The sequence below is a fragment of the Lissotriton helveticus genome, chromosome 1_1 (genome assembly GCF_964261635.1).
Source record: "Lissotriton helveticus chromosome 1_1, aLisHel1.1, whole genome shotgun sequence".
Classification (NCBI taxonomy): Eukaryota; Metazoa; Chordata; class Amphibia; order Caudata; family Salamandridae; genus Lissotriton; species Lissotriton helveticus.
Window position 1 is genome coordinate 1,394,472,995 of NC_136057.1, and position 17,918 is coordinate 1,394,490,912.

Below are 17,918 nucleotides of genomic sequence, written 5' to 3' on the forward strand. Positions count from 1 at the left end.
ACTGAAAGCCGGGGACCCCAGCACAAGCAACTTCTAGGATCTGAACCTCAAAAACACATGTACATCGATTCGCCGGTCTTTGTCGCGTCGCATGTGGCTGTACATTTTGATAATATGCTTGATTTTGATGCCAATAAGAATTTGTGGTTTGATAAAAATTCAATAAACTGGATTATAAAAAAAAAAAAACACATGTACATCAAATAGATACCCAATTTAAGGAAATTATTTAATTCACAAACAAAAAAATTGTGTAAATCGAAAGTTCAATTTTAATGTGAAAGTTGGAGCTTATTCAAATTTGTCATTTGTAAAATACAAAGGGATATGAAAGACTATCCATCACTGTCTTTTATGCTCCCAAGTCATGCTCTCGTTGTCATCTTATACCATTGCTGCTTCAATTCAAGCTACCAGCTGCTACCACAAATCAAGATAATAATACCAACTTCCTTTTTAGCTTTCAATTTCAAATTTCTTCACTTATATAGCACATCTTAAAACTTTCTATATACACAAACTTAATTAATCAACTAATATTTACTTTTATGGCCAGCCCCGGACACCCTAAATAGGTTTACCGGACCCCAAGGCACCCTCGGACCCCAGGTTTTGAACAACTGTCACAGACTATCCACAGGGGACCCGAGTATCTGTTACTGGGTGTGGCTTGGTTCAATCCCATGGCCCTAGTTTCCCTGCTCTCAGTTTATCACGCTCAATTACCCAGCAGGGGACACCTAAATCCTGGTTAAGATTCTTCACGTACATTTCATGCAGTAGGAATTCTTGTATTTGAGATTTATTCACAGGGTGGGTGTACATGCATCATCGATTAATCGTGCAGGAGTCTATCACTATCTGTGGCAGTATTGAAGCATCCCACTTTAACCCAGGAGTTCTGGTTTAGGTCAAGCATCTTTCAGTGTGGGGTTTGCTGGTGTGCTGATGGATGGGACGCCGCCTGGGGGTACTGAAGATGGAGAGAGCCCTATCTGAGCTCTAATGTGTTGCTATCAGAATGCAGTAATGGCCAGCAGGAGAGTCAGGTGTGCAACTGCTGTTCATTCTTTTAGATTTAACGTTTTGAGTGTGAAGTGAAAACTGTGTGGTGGGTATGTCAAGTGTGCTATGCTGTTATGGTTAGCAATACATCACAAAAGCATGCAGAATGATGTGATAGAGTTGGTGGGTAATGTGCATAAGGGTAGTTTAGGCTTATGGATGTGGTGTTTTGCGAGGATGTGCAAGAGAAGTGTGGAGATTGGGTTTAGAGAGACCGCTTGCTCCTATGGTATATGGTCAAGCGCACTTACTAAGTTCTCCACTGGGCTGTGTTGCACAACCCGGTGGAGAGCATGCCCAGGCTCCCAGGCACTGTCTGAGCGGCCAAACATGCATCTCAGACCAAGCACGACACTGCTCATGCAGCTTTATGATTGGTCCAGGAGTCTGGGTGCTTCTGGTGCTGCCTGCAGAGTGAAGACAGACAGGCCTGAAGCTGCATCAAAGGTACGTTTATTTTTTATAGTTTATCATCGGCCCCCACCACCCCCATTCCAAGGCTGCCACCACTGGTTTTGGAGGGTGGAGGTGGTATAGTGTATTGCAGACTGTACTGTCAAGTGGTGTTGTGGACAAGGTGTAGTTTTGCAGGGTCGAGGTGGTATAGTGTACTGCAGACTGTATTATGTGGACAAGGTGTAATTTTGTAGGGTGGAGGTGGTATATTGTATTACAGACTGTACTGTCATATGGTGATGTGGACGGAGGCGCTAGGGGGCGCACAGCGGAATGGCTGCCTGATCCGCAGCTCCGCCGGGCGATCATCAGCTAGGTGGTCGATGTCCGCCCTCACCCCGTTATTCAGCTCTCCAGGGCCAACATCACTCATGGGAAGTGGAGGTGCGTCGGCGACGAGGGGATGCTTCAGCTAATTCTCCGGTAATAACGACTTTTCACCGTTTTGGATGCGGAGCTCGCCGGCTTGCCTGACAATATGGCCGCCATCGGACAGCGGATCCCAGTGCCAAGACGCGACCCGGCTTAGTCTCGCCCTCCTGTACTGATCATCGCAAGCGGAGGTGAGGGTTAGCGTTCAGGGTCTGTGGAAATGAGTGGCGTTGCCCTTCACTTCATTTACCGGCCACAGAGCTTTGCAGACATCCAGACGCAAATGCCTGACAATATGGCGGCGGGAGGCTCCGGAGCGCCGAGGCTGCTGCCTTCGCGCCTAAACGCGCTATAACTGCTGCACGGACCTGTGGCCTCCGAAAGAGCGCTAACACACTGCGGACTGCTGTATGGTCCTAGGGGCGGTCTGTCCTGCCCAAAGTTCCAAACATCACCAACGCTGCCACGTGGGCGCCCGCCCGACCGGCCAGGACACGCGACCCAGACACGGTGGGGCACACGCGGTGGGAGGTGTTCCCGCGTCTCGCTGCCTTCTGCAGGGCCCAGGACGGGGCTACAGACGGTCGCTTACAACACCAGAACACGCAGAGGACAGATTACGCAAGCCGCATCCCCCCCCTCTAGAACGGTGCAGTCTGATGAGGTGAGCCCGAGCTCTGGGACGTTTTCACGCGTGCTTGCTACACGTCTGCACGGAGACATCACGGCGGCAGCGGCGAGGGCCACGAGGGCATCTGGGGCCATCCTCAGGAAGGTGACTTCCCCTTCCACTACCATGGGGAAACCTGATAAACAACAGTCAAAGATCTCTTTCGACTCCAAAAAGGCGACGAGACTAATGGACGGGGCGGTGGAAGAGGGCGGTGCGACCGACCCACCACCCAGTTCCAATATGGAGACGATACTGCTAGCGATACAGTCAAATCTGCAGGACATCAACGGTAAGCTTGATAACCTCACATGCAGAATGGATAGTATGACTGCACGTCAGGAGAAACATGGTGAACGGCTGGATGAGGCGGAGACCAGGATTTCCGCAGTCGAGGATGAGGCAAGGACCTCCACCACAAAATGCACGGGAATGGAACGTCTCCTAGAGGTGATCAAGGCAAAGGAGGAGGATTTGGAGGCGCGCTCGAGGCGCAATAACGTCAGAATAGCGGGCCTGCCGGAGACGACCAACACTGGGAGGATGGAGCAGTTTGTTGAAAACCTATGCAAAGATCTCTTTGGAGCGGAGGCCCTGTCATCGGTCTTCATAGTGGAACGTGCCCATAGATCGCTAGTCCCCAGGCCGCCACCTGGCGCCGCACCGAGACCTATTGTGGCGAGGATTCTCAACTATCGAGACAGGGACACGATCCTCAGACTTGCGCGAGAAAAGGGCAAAATCACCCATCAAGGCAACTCCCTGGAGTTTTACCCGGATCACACGGTCGCAGTTCAGCAGGCACGGAAGGAATACTCCTCCGTGAAGGCCAAGTTGCGGGAAATGAACGTTGTCTACTCCATGCTTTATCCAGCGCGGCTTCGAGTGATGTGGAAGGAGAAAACAATCGTGCTGACGACACCGAGGGCAGCCCAGGACTTTATTAAAAGAGCGCAGCGTGAGTCGAGAGAAGACTCGCAACGGGACCAGCACAGAGACTCGGAATAATGCCATTGAAGCTGTCTATCATCATGCAGCGGTGAGTTTTGTTATACTGTTCCACGACGTGAATGACCACTGGCCCACTTTTGATAGTAGTGGACAGCTCCGTCCAGGGTCATCCTCCTTGGGGAGGTCAATGAAGCTATACCACACTTGCACTCTCTCACTGGGGCAGTCGTCCGTTGACGCGATGGGGGCTACAGTGCAACTCTGTTTTTTCTTTTTTCTTCTTGATGGTTACTTCGCCTGTGGCTGCCCCATGCTATATTTTCCAAACCACGTTGCATTTATTCACGCGGCCGGAACAGGCTGCTGAGGTGGCGGACGGCTGTGGGGGCTGACGAGCTCTCACCTCTTGCATTAACAATAACTTCTAACACTGCGGAGTAACAAGACCGCTAGAAGCGTGCAAGACTCTCACGAGTGAGGAGGCACTGCCTTGCGGCACAGATTCCAGCGGTTGGCAACGCATTCAATTGTACATTGGCGAAGGTGCCCCCTGGCCGTGCCGCATATCGTCAGGGTGGCATGTGGTACAGGGGGCGGACAGACTTTGTTGTCAGCAGCGGACATCGATAGGTGCCAGGATATCGAGGTGATGCTCTTGTGGAACTGAGACCCAGGGTAACATATCGCCGAGGTATTGGAGGGGTGGAGGGTGGGGGCGGGGGGATCGATCACTTGTCTTATGCATATATCCAGTTGCTTGAAGTATCGCCGGAACCCGACCACCGGGTGTAGAGTTGTGCTCCTAGCGGACCTCCGTAAGGGTATTACCCACGAAGTGTTCTAATTATGGGCAATGTTTTGATAGTTCTATGGTTGTGGGAATTGTGCTCTGAAGGGACATGGCTTCGGCAGGTTGGGGTTGCTGGAGTGGGTGGGGTTCAGGGGGGGGGGTATGTTTGCCAGTTTACTAAGACCGACAACCTTGAATATGTACTGCTTGTTGTATTCCTCATTGTACTATGCTGTCATTGAAGTGATCATTCTTAGCATCGCTGGAGGGTGGATACCACCTGAGGGAGTGGCGTGTGAAGAGATGGTGTTTGTTATATTTGCAGATATCAATGGGTCCTGGGGGGGAGGGTAGATTGGGCTTGAACGTTCTTACATGGAATATCAGGGGGTTCTCTAGGCCTCAAAAAGTCAGGCAGGTTTTTGCTAGTCTTAACAGATGGAACGTGGATGTAGCATTCATACAGGAAACGCACCTCGCACCGCACACTCATGCACATTTGGGGGAGAGGTGGGCCGAATCAGTGTATAGAGCCTCGTATTCTTCCTACTCACGCGGGGTGATTATTTTGATCAAGAAAGGGATTAACTTTGAGGAGCGACACGTTCTTTGTGATCCGGATGGCAGATATGTATTGGTTACAGGCACACTGAGAGGCCAAAGACTGACACTCCTGAACGTCTATGGGCCAAATACTGATGCTCCCGAATTTTTCCGGGAAATATGGGGACACTTACAAGCACATGCTAGCGCACACATACTCTGTGGGGGGGATTGGAACGTCACGTTGCAGGATGGAATGGACCGCTCCTCCCAATCGCTAGAACAACACAAGCAATCAAGGCAAATGGTGGGTCACATGATGAATGATCTGGCCTTAGCAGATCTATGGAGGTTGCAGCACACTGATATGCCGGGCGCTACGCACATCACATCATCACACAATAGTTGGTCCAGGCTGGACTACTGGCTGGGCTCTAGGGACATGGCGCTGTGGGTTCGTAAGTTACAGGTACTACCTCGAACGCTATCGGACCACAATCCTGTACTACTGCGGGTGGAGTTGCCCCGCTACTCACCTCCCCCCTTCCAGTGGAGATTCAATGCCCGTGCCCTCTCGGACACAGTCTATGTTGACACAATAACGAAAGCTATCAAAGACTACTTTGATGATAATGCGCAATCGACGGATGACCCGTGCCTTCTATGGGAGGCGTTCAAAGCTACGATCAGGGGAGTCTGCCTAAGCACCTCCGTGGGGATACTCAGGGACATAAGGGGCCAAATTAATCGTTGTGAGAAGCAAATGAGGGACTTGGAACTGTTGTATGAGACCACGCAGGATGTTTCACATTTACAAGGCTTGCGTGCACTACATACGGAGCATGCAGACTTTTTGGAGTCCGAAATAAAGTACTTAGATCGCCCGCAAGTGGCCAGAGCTTTCGGGGAGGGAGGTAGGCCAGGGGGGGTGCTAGCGCGTAAAATCTGTGAGGGACGAGGACAAAAAGCGATCCTTAAGGTTAACTCTAAAGAGGGTATACCACAAACGCACTCTGAAGACGTCTTGAAATGTTTTGTTGACACCTTTGGCACGCTGTACAGGTCGCAACCCACTGCTCCAGCGGAGGACACGTATGACTATTTGCGCGATGTAGCAATTGGCTGGCTATCGGATGCACAAAGGGAATACTTGGCTAGGCCCATCACTGTCGAGGAAGTGAAGGAAGTGATCGCCTCGCTTCCGAATGGCAAGGCGCCCGGCCCTGACGGGTACACCTCTGAATTCTACAAGCACTTTGTGGATATTCTCGCACCCTATTTAGTAGCCATGTATGGCGCTGCCTTCGAGAATTCGTTACTCCCCCCCCACTCTGCGAGAAGCCATGATCATTGCGCTCCTGAAGCCGTCCAAAGATCCGGAGGAATGCGACTCCTACAGACCGCTCTCCCTGATCAATGTGGACTCAAAAATCCTCGCTAAGCTGATAGCATGCCGCCTGTCTCCATTGATGACTAGTCTGGTCCTGCCAGATCAGTCGGGCTTTGTACCCACCAGATCCACGTCACACAACACTAGATCTTTGTTCGCTCTTGCACACTATCTCCAACCGTCGATTAAAGCGGCGGCGGTCATGCTCGACGCCGCGAAGGCATTCGATTCCATTGAATGGCGATATATGATCATTGTCTTACACCGGATGGGTTTCCCTAAACGGTTTGTACAGTGGGTCACTTTGCTCTACACAGAACCGCGCGCTAGGGTTCGGATCAATGGCTACATATCGGATCCGTTTGACATTGAGCGTGGTACCAGACAAGGCTGCCCACTCTCCCCATTGTTATTTGCGCTGGCTCTAGAGCCCCTGGCGTGTATAATTCGACAGAACTACAAAGAGTCGGCGTTGCAGTTTGCAGCCAGGCCTCTTCACATATCACTCTACGCGGACGATATGCTCTTATACGTTCGCGACCCTGAAACCCATCTGAACCCACTGCTCAGAGAATACATCCGCTTCGGCGGTCATTCAGGGCTGGCGATTAACTGGTCCAAGTCATCCATAATACCTCTGACCGACGCCACCATGCCCTTCGACGTGGATTTCCCATTGGACTGGCAGAGTGACCCGATCCGATACTTAGGGGTCATGTTCCACAGAGATCCGGAGGAGGTCCTGCGGGCCAATTATGGGGTGGTACTCTCTAAGCTTGAAGATAAGATACAACGTTGGATTTGTTTGCCACTATCATTAGCCGACAGAATCGCAATCGTAAAGATGAACGTGTTGCCCAAGCTCTTGTACCTGTTTAACAACGTCCCAATAACGCCGACGCGTGAGATCTTCCGCCGTATAAAATCCATGGTGCGGACATTGATTTGGGCAGGCAAACAGGCTCGGATTGATCTGCAGACCCTAACGCTTCCGTTCGCGAAAGGCGGCTTTAGCGTGCCTGATTTTCTCCTCTATTACCTTTGCGCACAGGCGCAGTATGCGGCGTACTGGTACCACGATGTCCCATATCTCGCACATACGGCCGTTGAGGAGGGTGATGCTCATCCCATTCCCCTATCTGCGATAATATCACACACAAGGCCACCGCTGCATGCAATGGACATCAACACGGTGGACACCACGGTCAAAGCATGGCACAGGCTTGGACAGCTGGCCCATAAGACTCCCCTATACGCTCCAGACATGCCTTTACAGCATCACCAGGCACTGTCAGTCACTGGTGAGAAGGTTGGTATGTCCTTGTTGAGTAGGGCAGGCATTGACAAGCTGGGTGATGTGTTTCGAGACGGTATGTTTGTAAGCCTGGACCAATTGAATTACATCCAACACCAGACTCCCATGTTCCACTTCACGTACTATAGACTAACTAGGGCGTTGAGGGACCATTACCCAACTTTCCCGGCAGAACCAAAGTGTCTTGCAACACTACAACTCCTGATTACCACTACTGATCTTTCACATCTAGTGTCTAGATTATACTCAGCGGCACAATCAGAGCTGGCGGGACACACTCAGAAAGCTAAGGGGCGGTGGGATGCACTACTAGAGACTCCACTAACAGAGGAAGAATGGAACACCACTTGCGGGTTAACACAGATCTTAACGCCTAACGGTAATTTACGAATAATACATTTTAAATTTATACACCAGATCTACTACACGCCGACCAAGCTGCGAAGGTTTGGCCTACAAGAGGAAGACAGATGCAAGAGGTGCAATAGGGAGGGGGCGGATTTCGCACATCTGGCTTGGGGTTGCGAGAAAGTGGCAGGATATTGGGGGGAGGTGACTACCGCCCTTGCTGGTATGTTAGAGGAAGAGGTACAATGCACACCTAAGATCTGCTTACTGGGCATAGTTCCTCAATTCCGTGCATTGAAGCGTAAGTTTTGTGCAATTGCTTTATTGATGGCGAAGAGACAGGTGGCGCAATGTTGGCATAGCCGTAAGGTACCGACGAAGACAACATGGCTGCATGATATGTCCATCTGCCGGGACAGACTACAAACATATGAGGAGCAATTACCGATGAGATCCAGACCAAAGGATATGTGGTGTTTTTTGACAGACTACCTTACTTCACTGCAGGACAGTGAGGAGGATTAGTTACCCAATTGTTTCACCTCATGGGTGGGTTGATTAAGGCATGGGTACAGACTGGCCGAGGTGCACGTAGGGGGAACACTGAAGTTGTGGAAGAATAGATATCTAGGTCGTATGAAAGGAAATGTCAGGTCTTCAGTTGGGGAATGTTTTTGTTTACCTTGTTCTCCTTTATATAAAAGGTTAAAATGTAAGACTCACTACGCTTGACAGAAATGAGCCATATATAAGATGATGAGGGTGGTAGTACCAACAGACTACACGCTTGGCTTCATATACCGATTGATAACTACACTCTGTCTGCATTGTGATAGCGAACCGGCCTCGGGGTTGTAGGTTCATGCTGTGTACTCTGCTTTGTGTCAATAAAGGTCTTACAAAAAAAAAAAAAAAAAAAAATATGGTGATGTGGACAAAGTGTAGTTTTGGAGAGTGGAGGTGATACAGTATATTGCAGACTGTACTGTCATGTGGTGATGAGAACAGGGTGTAGTTTTGGAGAGTGGGAGTGGCACAGTATATTGCAGACTACTGTCATGTGGTGATGTGGGCAGGGTGTAGTTTTGAAGGGTGGAGGTGGTATAGTATATTGTAGACTGCATTGTCATGTGTTGAGGAGAACAGGGTGTCATTTTGGAGGGTGGCGGTGGTGTAGTATATTGCAGACTGTATGGTCATGTGGACAAGGTGTCGTTTTGGAAGGTGGTGGTGGATATGTGGTTGACTACACTAAGTGTTGAGTGTTGGTTTAAGAAGTAGAATGGAAGGGTGAAGGGCTGGGCTGTTAGGACCAGGAAAGAGAATTATTGTTATAGCAGGATATAAGGGTATGAGCCGAGCGGAGATGGAATGAGTTGAAATCTGCTAGGGTAGAGAGGAAGAAAGAGAAGAAACAGGAGAGGGGGTCAAAGAAGGGGAAAGTCATACGGAGAGGGAAATTAGATGGGGGCACGATAGGCAAAAGAGAAAATAGCTAAATGAGTTGGTGGAAATAGTGGGTATTAGGTGGAGAAAAAGGGAAAAAAGGGAACGCGACAGAAAAAGGAGTGGTTTTGGTAAGAGGGGTAAAGAGGTGGTGATGATGGATTGCGTGTGGTGGAGAAAGGTAGATGGAGTGTCAAGAAGCAGGAATGAAGGACGTAGGAGAATGAGCGAGGAGGAGAGGGAAAATGAGCAAGAGAGAGACGGTGGAAGTGAGAAGACAAACTAAGAGAGTGATGAAATATAGAGATAGTGTGGGTGGGTGGGTGTTAAGTAAGAGGTAGAGGGGGATTGGTGAAGAGTGGAGAACTGGAAGAGGGCGGAGGGTACTTTCTGTATGAAAAAGTCAGCACTGTATTTAAATGCGATATTAAGATTTAAGTAAGTAAGGGGGAGTGATACAGAGATCAGGTGAAAGAGAGGCAGTGTGGAGTTAATACTTTTTTGTAACAAAGCGCATTTACCCGTGTACCTGAATGAAAGAATATATACCTTTACTATGCATACTTTACATCACAAGCCATTACAACGCAATCGTTACAACGCAAACCATTACATCGCAAGTCATTTCAACAACTTGCTGTAGGGGGCCACTGGATTTAGGAATAGTATAATTTACTATTCCAACTCCAGTTTGTTCAACAGCAGGGAAGGTGTTGGATTGTAAATCCAACACCTTCCGCCCCTACAGAAAGTCGTTGTAACGACTTGCGATGTAATGGTTTGTGTTGTAGCAACACGGTCGTAGTAACGACTGCGCTGTAATGGCATGCGATCTAAAGGCTGTTTCCCAAATGAAATGCAGAGAATTGAATGGCAACACAGCTGGGAATAAATATACTCTACCTTGAACTGCAATCCATCTCGACCAAACATTAAAAGGCAGCAATTTATTCTAAATCTGTTTTTTGAAAAGCTGTACAAGTTAAAGCAAGCCAGGAGATACAATTCAGATTTACTTTGCAAACCAAACAAGGGACTTCTGAATACCATGGCATTTGAAACATATACCAACCACTTTCTCTTATATTTAAGGGGGCGTATGAGGTGTCTGTGCCACATACTTGTCTAGGAGAACCACACTGATCACATTAGGGAGATTCTAAGTAACTTATGGCAACACCAAATATACACTCAATCAGACTTGTATTTTTCACAAGGCGACCACAGATTACCAGAGACTTCTGCAGACTTTCATTTGGTCAGGAATAATAGCACAGGCCTGCTCGGGAGGCCTGGTCCCTCCATGATCGCACAGACTTGCAATGTATTTGGAATGTACTAATTCCTATTTCTCTTCTCAAAGCAGCTCTACTTAGGAAACTGAAGACTCAGGACAAGCCTCATCAGTGGTGTAAGCTTTCTCTCATCCAAGTAGGCATGTACTGGAGCACATGGATAGCACGCTTTACTGACTTGTAGGGGTTGAGGGTTGTTTGTACTCCCCCATGTGTTGTGTAAAAAGTGACAGTCAATTAAATACAACTTACAGAAATGCATGGTCCCGCTGCTTGAGAAAAGGAATGGTCCCACCCGCCATACATTGTCTAAATTGTGTGGAACAAATTTAAATCATTCATTAGTGAGCTATTCAGATACCCCTTGTTTGCAGGGAGGCAATACTAAAAATATAATGATAAAGAAATGAAGATTCACTGGGAATGTTTTAAGATTTTGGGCAGCGTGATGTTTCACAGTAGCATGCACAACTAGCCAAAGGCCTACTTAAGAGGGCCCTCAGAGCCAGTGGTACAATTTCAAGAGGGGAATTCTTTGCTTAGCCCCTTCTGGATTGGGCCTTATTGAGACCATCTGGAAAGCGGGAAAAAAAAGATCGTAGTGATAGGCAACAAAAGAAGAAGAACAGAGTCTGCAGATCGCTCAAGTGCACATCAGGGCTAGGAGCCGGAGATTTGCATATCAGACTTCCAGGGCAATATTTGTACCCATGGATGGTACAGGAAGCGCTGAAGCCTAAGGACTTGCCCAGAGAGGAAATACTGCACAATACTGGTGGGTCAAAAGAGGTGCATCATTCCTACAGGCCAAGTGATGTATGTCAGGCCTCAAGGGTGAGAGCTGCACATCAGGTCTGCAGGTCAAAAACTTGCTACTTAAAGAGCTGCAGTCTGGTATGGACATGATTCTCCTAATCACAGGTTTAGACAGAACAGAAACGACCTAAGAGCCGCACTCCAAGCCTAAAGTTCGGAGAGCTGCAGGCCGGCGTAGGCCAAGTTCACTCCATTGCAAACCATGCAGATGAGGTTGCAGAGCGACGAGAGGCCATGGAAGCGGAAGAACTTGTGTCGCAGAGCCTTGTACTTGGGGTCCTTCTCCTGGAGGGTCTTGTAGGCATCCCGCTTCTCCTTTCGTCCAACCTCATCACCCAGGCCATGCTCCCGCTCGATTTCCTGCATCTTCAGCATGGCCTTGTTGGTGCTCTGAGACAGCCACTGAGCATTGACAGCAGCTAGGACAAGGCACAGGAAGAAAAGCACAATCTGCAAGAGAGGAGGCAGGAACAAAGTCAGTACAGTGCTAGGATGCCATCATCGTAGCTCAAAGCAAAAACACATCTAGCACACACAACTAAAATGACAACTCTGCCCAACGTGGTATGCAGTGATTTACAGGTGCCTTTAAGTGTTTATATTTATGTGTGTGTGTCTGAAAACAACTGGGGGGGTGGGGGGTTGCATCTTACCTGCATGCAACCCTGAAACACTAGATAAAATACATGGAGGCGATCACTCGACATCAATCATTTCAAATGATGGCAGGCAGTGTGCAGGACCTGTTGTGTGTTAAGTGTCTCATTTTTTTTTTTCGAAGTACAACAGTTGGTCTCAGCTGCAGGCAGTTGTCTAGGCTTAACTTTGCTGTGCAGCCAAACCTTTGTCTCTCTATTACTGTATCAGGAGTGAAATGCATGCAGACTTTTGGCTGCACTAGCTCCTCCTAACAGTATTGGCTGTAAAAACCGTTTAGTGTGGCTGTGCACTGTGCGTCTTACATTTGTAAGTGTAACTCACTCGGTTTTTAGTCCTAGTGGTTATGCATATTTTTTTTATTCACATATTCTATTTGTATTTATTTTATGTGTGCTTGCCACCCCAGCACATTTGATACCTGCAGGCTCTCGCTTGGGCTCAGCAGCTCCCTGGGATGGTAGGTCGCATAGATAGACAGGTTCAGGAAGGCACATCCCAGCACAGAATAGAAGTAGAAAGGAAACAGCTTGCTTTGTACAAGCCCAAACGTGTGTCGACTCACCCCCCGGATCAGCACAAATCCTGAGGAACATATAAGAAACCAACTTTGTTACGAACACAGTGGTAGGCACCACTTAAAGACATGCACGGAAAGCACATAGTTTACAATGAGGTCAGTTCCTTCATTGTGATCTATATATAACATAATAAAACTAAAAAAGAGATGGACATGCTTGAATTAATCTGAATCCCTGATGAAGCCCAAGAAGGCTGAAACATATCTGCGGTTGCTGGTTTGCCGTTCAGATGAGGCTTGACATGGCAGTTCCAGCTGGACTATCCTTGCAGGATGAATAAGAATGAGGTCATACGGTTGCTCTGTTATGGTGAGTAAAAAAAAATATATATATAAAAAGAAGAACGACTACAGAATGAATTATTTCGAATGTTAAAAGGATCCAGACTTCCATACAGCACTTCTTGCTTCTCTCAGTAAGTCACTGAAAGAAAAGCGGGAATGCCCAAATTGGGTCCCGAGCTCTTACAGTGGCTAGTTTTCCATTAACACTTCGCTGGACACTGAGCGCACGTAGATATATTGTACACAAGGTGCAAGGAGACCATTAGCACGCACTGATGCCTCAGAAGATGTTCATTAGCAAGCAGTGGAAGGATTAGAAGTAGCAGGGTGTATTTCTGGAGTTAACTTCCATAATGCCCTCCTCTATAGAGGCCATTTTGAAAGTTATCACTCTGCTGGATTTTGAGCTTATCAAGTCTAATTATTCTCATAATGTATTTGAGTTCCAACTTATTTACCACCTCCTGGAGAAAGTCATAACTGTTTACTACTGGCACCTTTATAAATAAAATTTTACAAAAGCAATAAATACCTCATTCAAATGTAATAAAATAGTTTTAAGTCCTGAAACACTAATAGTAGCCATGGATTACCCCAGTAACCACCTCCTGCCCTACGCCCTAAAGACAAAATCTCAGAATCTTCTTGTGCGTTTTTCTCATAGTATGAAAGCATGGGGGCGGGAGGGAACTTAGAAATAAGCGAGTGCTTAAAACTTGGCAGGACCCATAACAAGCAGAGCAATTCACTGGCGTGGGCAGGCACCACCACCAAACTTATCAAATGCTGGCTCTGCCACTTTACTACCAAAATAAGCTGCAAGTAAACGCTGAATTATAAATCAGCGATACAAAAGGGGATGATGGACGGAGCGTTTGAACAAATCAAACACTCACCCCCAGTCAACTGATCTGGGTTTAATCCATCACCATTCTTTAGTTCACTCAGCCACCCCAGTTCAGACATGGCTATATGCAAATCAGTCTGACCCTGTGCCTCGTGGGAACAGTCCAGCCCTAACTGCCAAGCCATGTCTTCCCTGGACCGGAAACAAGCATCCTGGGACCGGTCTCGGATTCATAATCCTCATCAGCCAGGCTATCTTGAATCCAGTGGTCAAGTGAACAAGGGACTCACGTCTGAGCATACCCTGCCACACTTAGGGCGAACAAAGCGATACAAAAGGGGATGATGGACGGAGCGTTTGAACAAATCAAACACTCACCCCCAGTCAACTGATCTAGGTTTAATCCATCACCATTCTTTAGTTCACTCAGCCACCCCAGTTCAGACATGGCTATATGCAAATCAGTCTGACCCTGTGCGTCGTGGGAACAGTCCAGCCCTAACTGCCAAGCCATGTCTTCCCTGGACCGGAAACAAGCATCCTGGGACCGGTTTCGGATTCATAAAAGACATGGTTTGGCAGTTCGGGCTGGACTGTTCCCATGAGGCACAGGGTCAAGGCTGATTTGCATATGACCATGTCTGACCTGGGGTGGTGTGGAGTGCAAAAAAACGATGGATTTAGGCCCAGATCTCTGTACTGGGGTGAATGTATGACATTGTTCTGCATTCTGTCCATCAATTGTTGTTTTTGCATTTGTCACACCGAGTGGGATGGGTATGCTCAGACGTGAGTCCCATGCTCTCCACACCACTGGAGTCAAGCTATCCAGGCTGATAGCCAGAAACCGGTCCTTGGATGCTTGATTCCGGTCCAGGAAAGACATGGTTTGGCAGTTCGGGCTGGACTGTTCCCATGAGGCACAGGGTCAAGGCTGATTTGCATATGACCATGTCTGACCTGGGGTGGTGTGGAGTGCAAAAAAACGATGGATTTAGGCCCAGATCTCTGTACTGGGGTAAATGTATGACATTGTTCTGCATTCTGTCCATCAATTGTTGTTTTTGCATTTGTCACCCCGAGTGGGATGGGTATGCTCAGACGTGAGTCCCATGCTCTCCACACCACTGGAGTCAAGCTATCCAGGCTGATGACGGCTGATAGCCAGAAACCGGTCCTTGGATGCTTGATTCCGGTCCAGGAAAGACATGGTTTGGCAGTTCGGGCTGGACTGTTCCCATGAGGCACAGGGTCAAGGCTGATTTGCATATGACCATGTCTGACCTGGGGTGGTGTGGAGTGCAAAAAAACGATGGATTTAGGCCCAGATCTCTGTCCTGGGGTGAATGTAGGACATTGTTCTGCATTCAAATTGTTGTTTTTGAATTATAAATCAGAGCCGGGCCCACAATACCGTGAGATTTCCCTGGGATGGTGGTCCCTTAGCCTTTCCATCAAAATTACTTCCACCCCAGGTGGGTCTAGTGGGCTAGATGGAAACTGTGGTTTGAAGAGACAATTATCCGGAACTCTTCATTTCGCTAAGGTGTGTGCTCTTGGCAATCACCTTTTTAACAAATGCAGGAGAAACCTGAAAATAACTGGGTGGCTGAGCACACATGCTGAAGACACTGAGAAAGGCTACAACACATCTGGTGCTCTTGTTCAGAGAGAATTACCAATACAGGGTTTGGCTAACGCGCAGCAAGGCCATGCCAACATAGAAATTAACAAAGTGAAACGCCAGTGCTGCCACTTGATTTAACAATTTCAAGAAGGAAAAAGAATCGAACAAGCCCTTCTCAGCCACTTGTTCAGTTTGAATTAATCTACTTTATGTATACGGTAGGGTCAAGTCTGATTTACACATACCTCCTGTTTGTAATAGCAAAGATGAGATAAAATCATTGGTCAGGAAGTACTCGGGGTAAGTACCAGTGGTTGAAACTAATTCACCCATCACGTTTTTTTACTCCATTTACAATGCAAATGTAACACAAAGACAATCTGTTTTGTAGAGCACCCAGTCGCTCCCACACTGGTTTCTTGGTGCTGATAAAATAGGTTTATTATTTCCCAGCATACGAAGATCATTCAGTTGACCTCCGATGGATAAATGATGAATGGACAAGCCAGGATAGAAACCAGGAACGGCTCCATGAGGCGCATGCGTTCTGCATATCCCACTTCTAAAGCTGCAAAAGCCACAAACCTGATGGTTTCCAGAGTGCACGCCCGACAGGAACTGGCACATTTTATTCAGAACCTGAGGCAATGCCACATTTCCTCGAAGACTTTTTGAAAGACAAAATTATGGCTGAAGTTCCCACCATGGGTTTGGAGGCGACATGGAAATTAAGTTATTCTTCTTATCGTTTCTGAAAAGATATTGGCGACTCCTTAACCAATCGCTCTCTAAATAAATGTGAATCAGAAGAAAATGCATAATGTAAGCTCCTTAAATAGGAACGCATTTTGAGCATTAGCTGTAACTCAAAGGAACACTGTGCCGAGAGATGCGGGTTCTGACCGATACCTAGGTAGAGTAGTCAATAAAAGGAAGTGGAGCAACACTGCCCTCGTGTGGGGGCAATCAAAACCGCACGTATTATTGACGAACACATAAATCAAATGAAAAGAGCCTGGTGAGGTCCTGCTAATTAACCACGCTTCTGTCAAAATAAATTAACATTTTGATGTGGTCCCGCTGCGGCAGGAAACGTATGCGTGAAACATATGCGTGAAACGTTCAAGAGATTATGTCGTTGTAAAGTTTTATGATGCCGTGTTAGGTCTCCTGTGCGTCCAGGAGTGACGTCACTGTACTGGTGTGAGCACGATCTACGAGGACTGGCTGTGCTAGCGATTTGAGAGACAGTTGGCAACGCTCAAACGAGGATAGGCTGAGCGCGGGTGTCAAAATAGCTCCTATTGGGGTGCATTGCAGTAGAGGTAGCCTCGAAGTGGAAGAGTCCTACTTGAAGTTACCAGTGGACATTTCCTACCCGACTGGCGACGAGGATTATATCCAAACCTCCACGTGCACAGCAGAATGCACCACCGGACCCACAAGACCCCACCTCCTCTTGACACCTACCCTGCACCCCCTCCTCTCTCCTAACTCTCACTTTAATATCTCTGATCATCATTCAATGCTTTGAGGTGGCATCAGGGTGGCAAAAACACGTTTCTTAAATAACCAACATAATACGCCACGACAAACCCAGAGCAGCAGTCTGTCAGCAAGCATAGTTACTGAAAATGTGGCCCTGATTTAGCCCCGGGTCCTAGGGCTGGATTTAGCAGAGGGACCAGGTGTGACAGGCGCGGTCCCAATAAGAATTTTGGCCGTCCCATCAGTAACGTCCACGGAGAAGGCAGAATGGATGTTACCCTCCTTCATTCCCTGGAGCGGCGTGATCAGGCCTTGGTCTCTCTCGAAAGAATACCAATGACACTTCACCTATTTGAGGTGGGCGTTGTCCCCACACACTTTTACAGGTATATTAGAGGAATGGCGGGGGCATGGATCGTTTTACCTGTGGCGCTAAGGCAGAGGAGTGTCGCTCCACTTCTATTTCAGCAGTGCAAAAATAAAAATAAAACAATAATAACAGGACGTTATTATCATTGTATTTTTCTATGCAGAACTCAGAGCCAGGTCGGGCGGGGTTGGGCTGTCACCAGAGTGAGGAGTGGTTTGCACTTCTCTAAGTGCGCATGACGGTTTTAAGACTTTCAAAACACAGAGGGAGTGTGAGTGTGTGTGTACAAATTGCTGGTGAAATCCGACAGACACCTCACCATACCCGACTGAAAGCACCTGTACCCAACTATTTACCGGAAAATACATTTATTAGGGGAGTGTAACGCCCCAAACAATCCGTGAAGCTACGCCCTTGACTTGTTCACCAGTGCTCGTTTGCTTCAGCTGTGCTGCCCTTAAGCAGGGACATCAGTCAGCAGTCTTTGTTTAGGAGAAACATAATGCTATCCTCTAATACCTATACGTCGCTATTGGAGCAGGACCAAGGCTGATTGGAATACGGATGGGTCCAATATGAGGTGGCTTTGTGGGCAAAAAAAACCTGC

The 17,918-nt window shown here is 47.8% G+C and overlaps 1 protein-coding gene across 8 annotated transcripts in view; it reads right to left on the reverse strand.

Moving 5' to 3' along the window:
* Positions 1-249: 249 nt before the first annotated feature.
* The window catches only part of TMEM205 (transmembrane protein 205), a 61,348-nt gene continuing 43,679 nt past the window's right edge, over positions 250-17,918 (reverse strand). For 4 of the 8 annotated variants that reach the window (XR_013609514.1, XR_013609520.1, XR_013609522.1 and 1 more), the window contains 3 exons: positions 12,536-12,699; positions 8,801-11,907; positions 250-1,798 (listed from right to left, as the gene is read on the reverse strand). Coding sequence is in view for 4 of the 8 variants with exons in the window: in XM_078684173.1 (XP_078540299.1) it covers positions 11,605-11,907; positions 12,536-12,699 (467 nt within the window). In the remaining 4 variants the exon portion in view is untranslated. Of the gene's footprint in view, positions 11,908-12,535; positions 12,700-17,918 lie in introns of all 8 variants that reach the window. The other 4 variants (XM_078684173.1, XM_078684174.1, XM_078684175.1 and 1 more) reach the window with 1 other exon arrangement.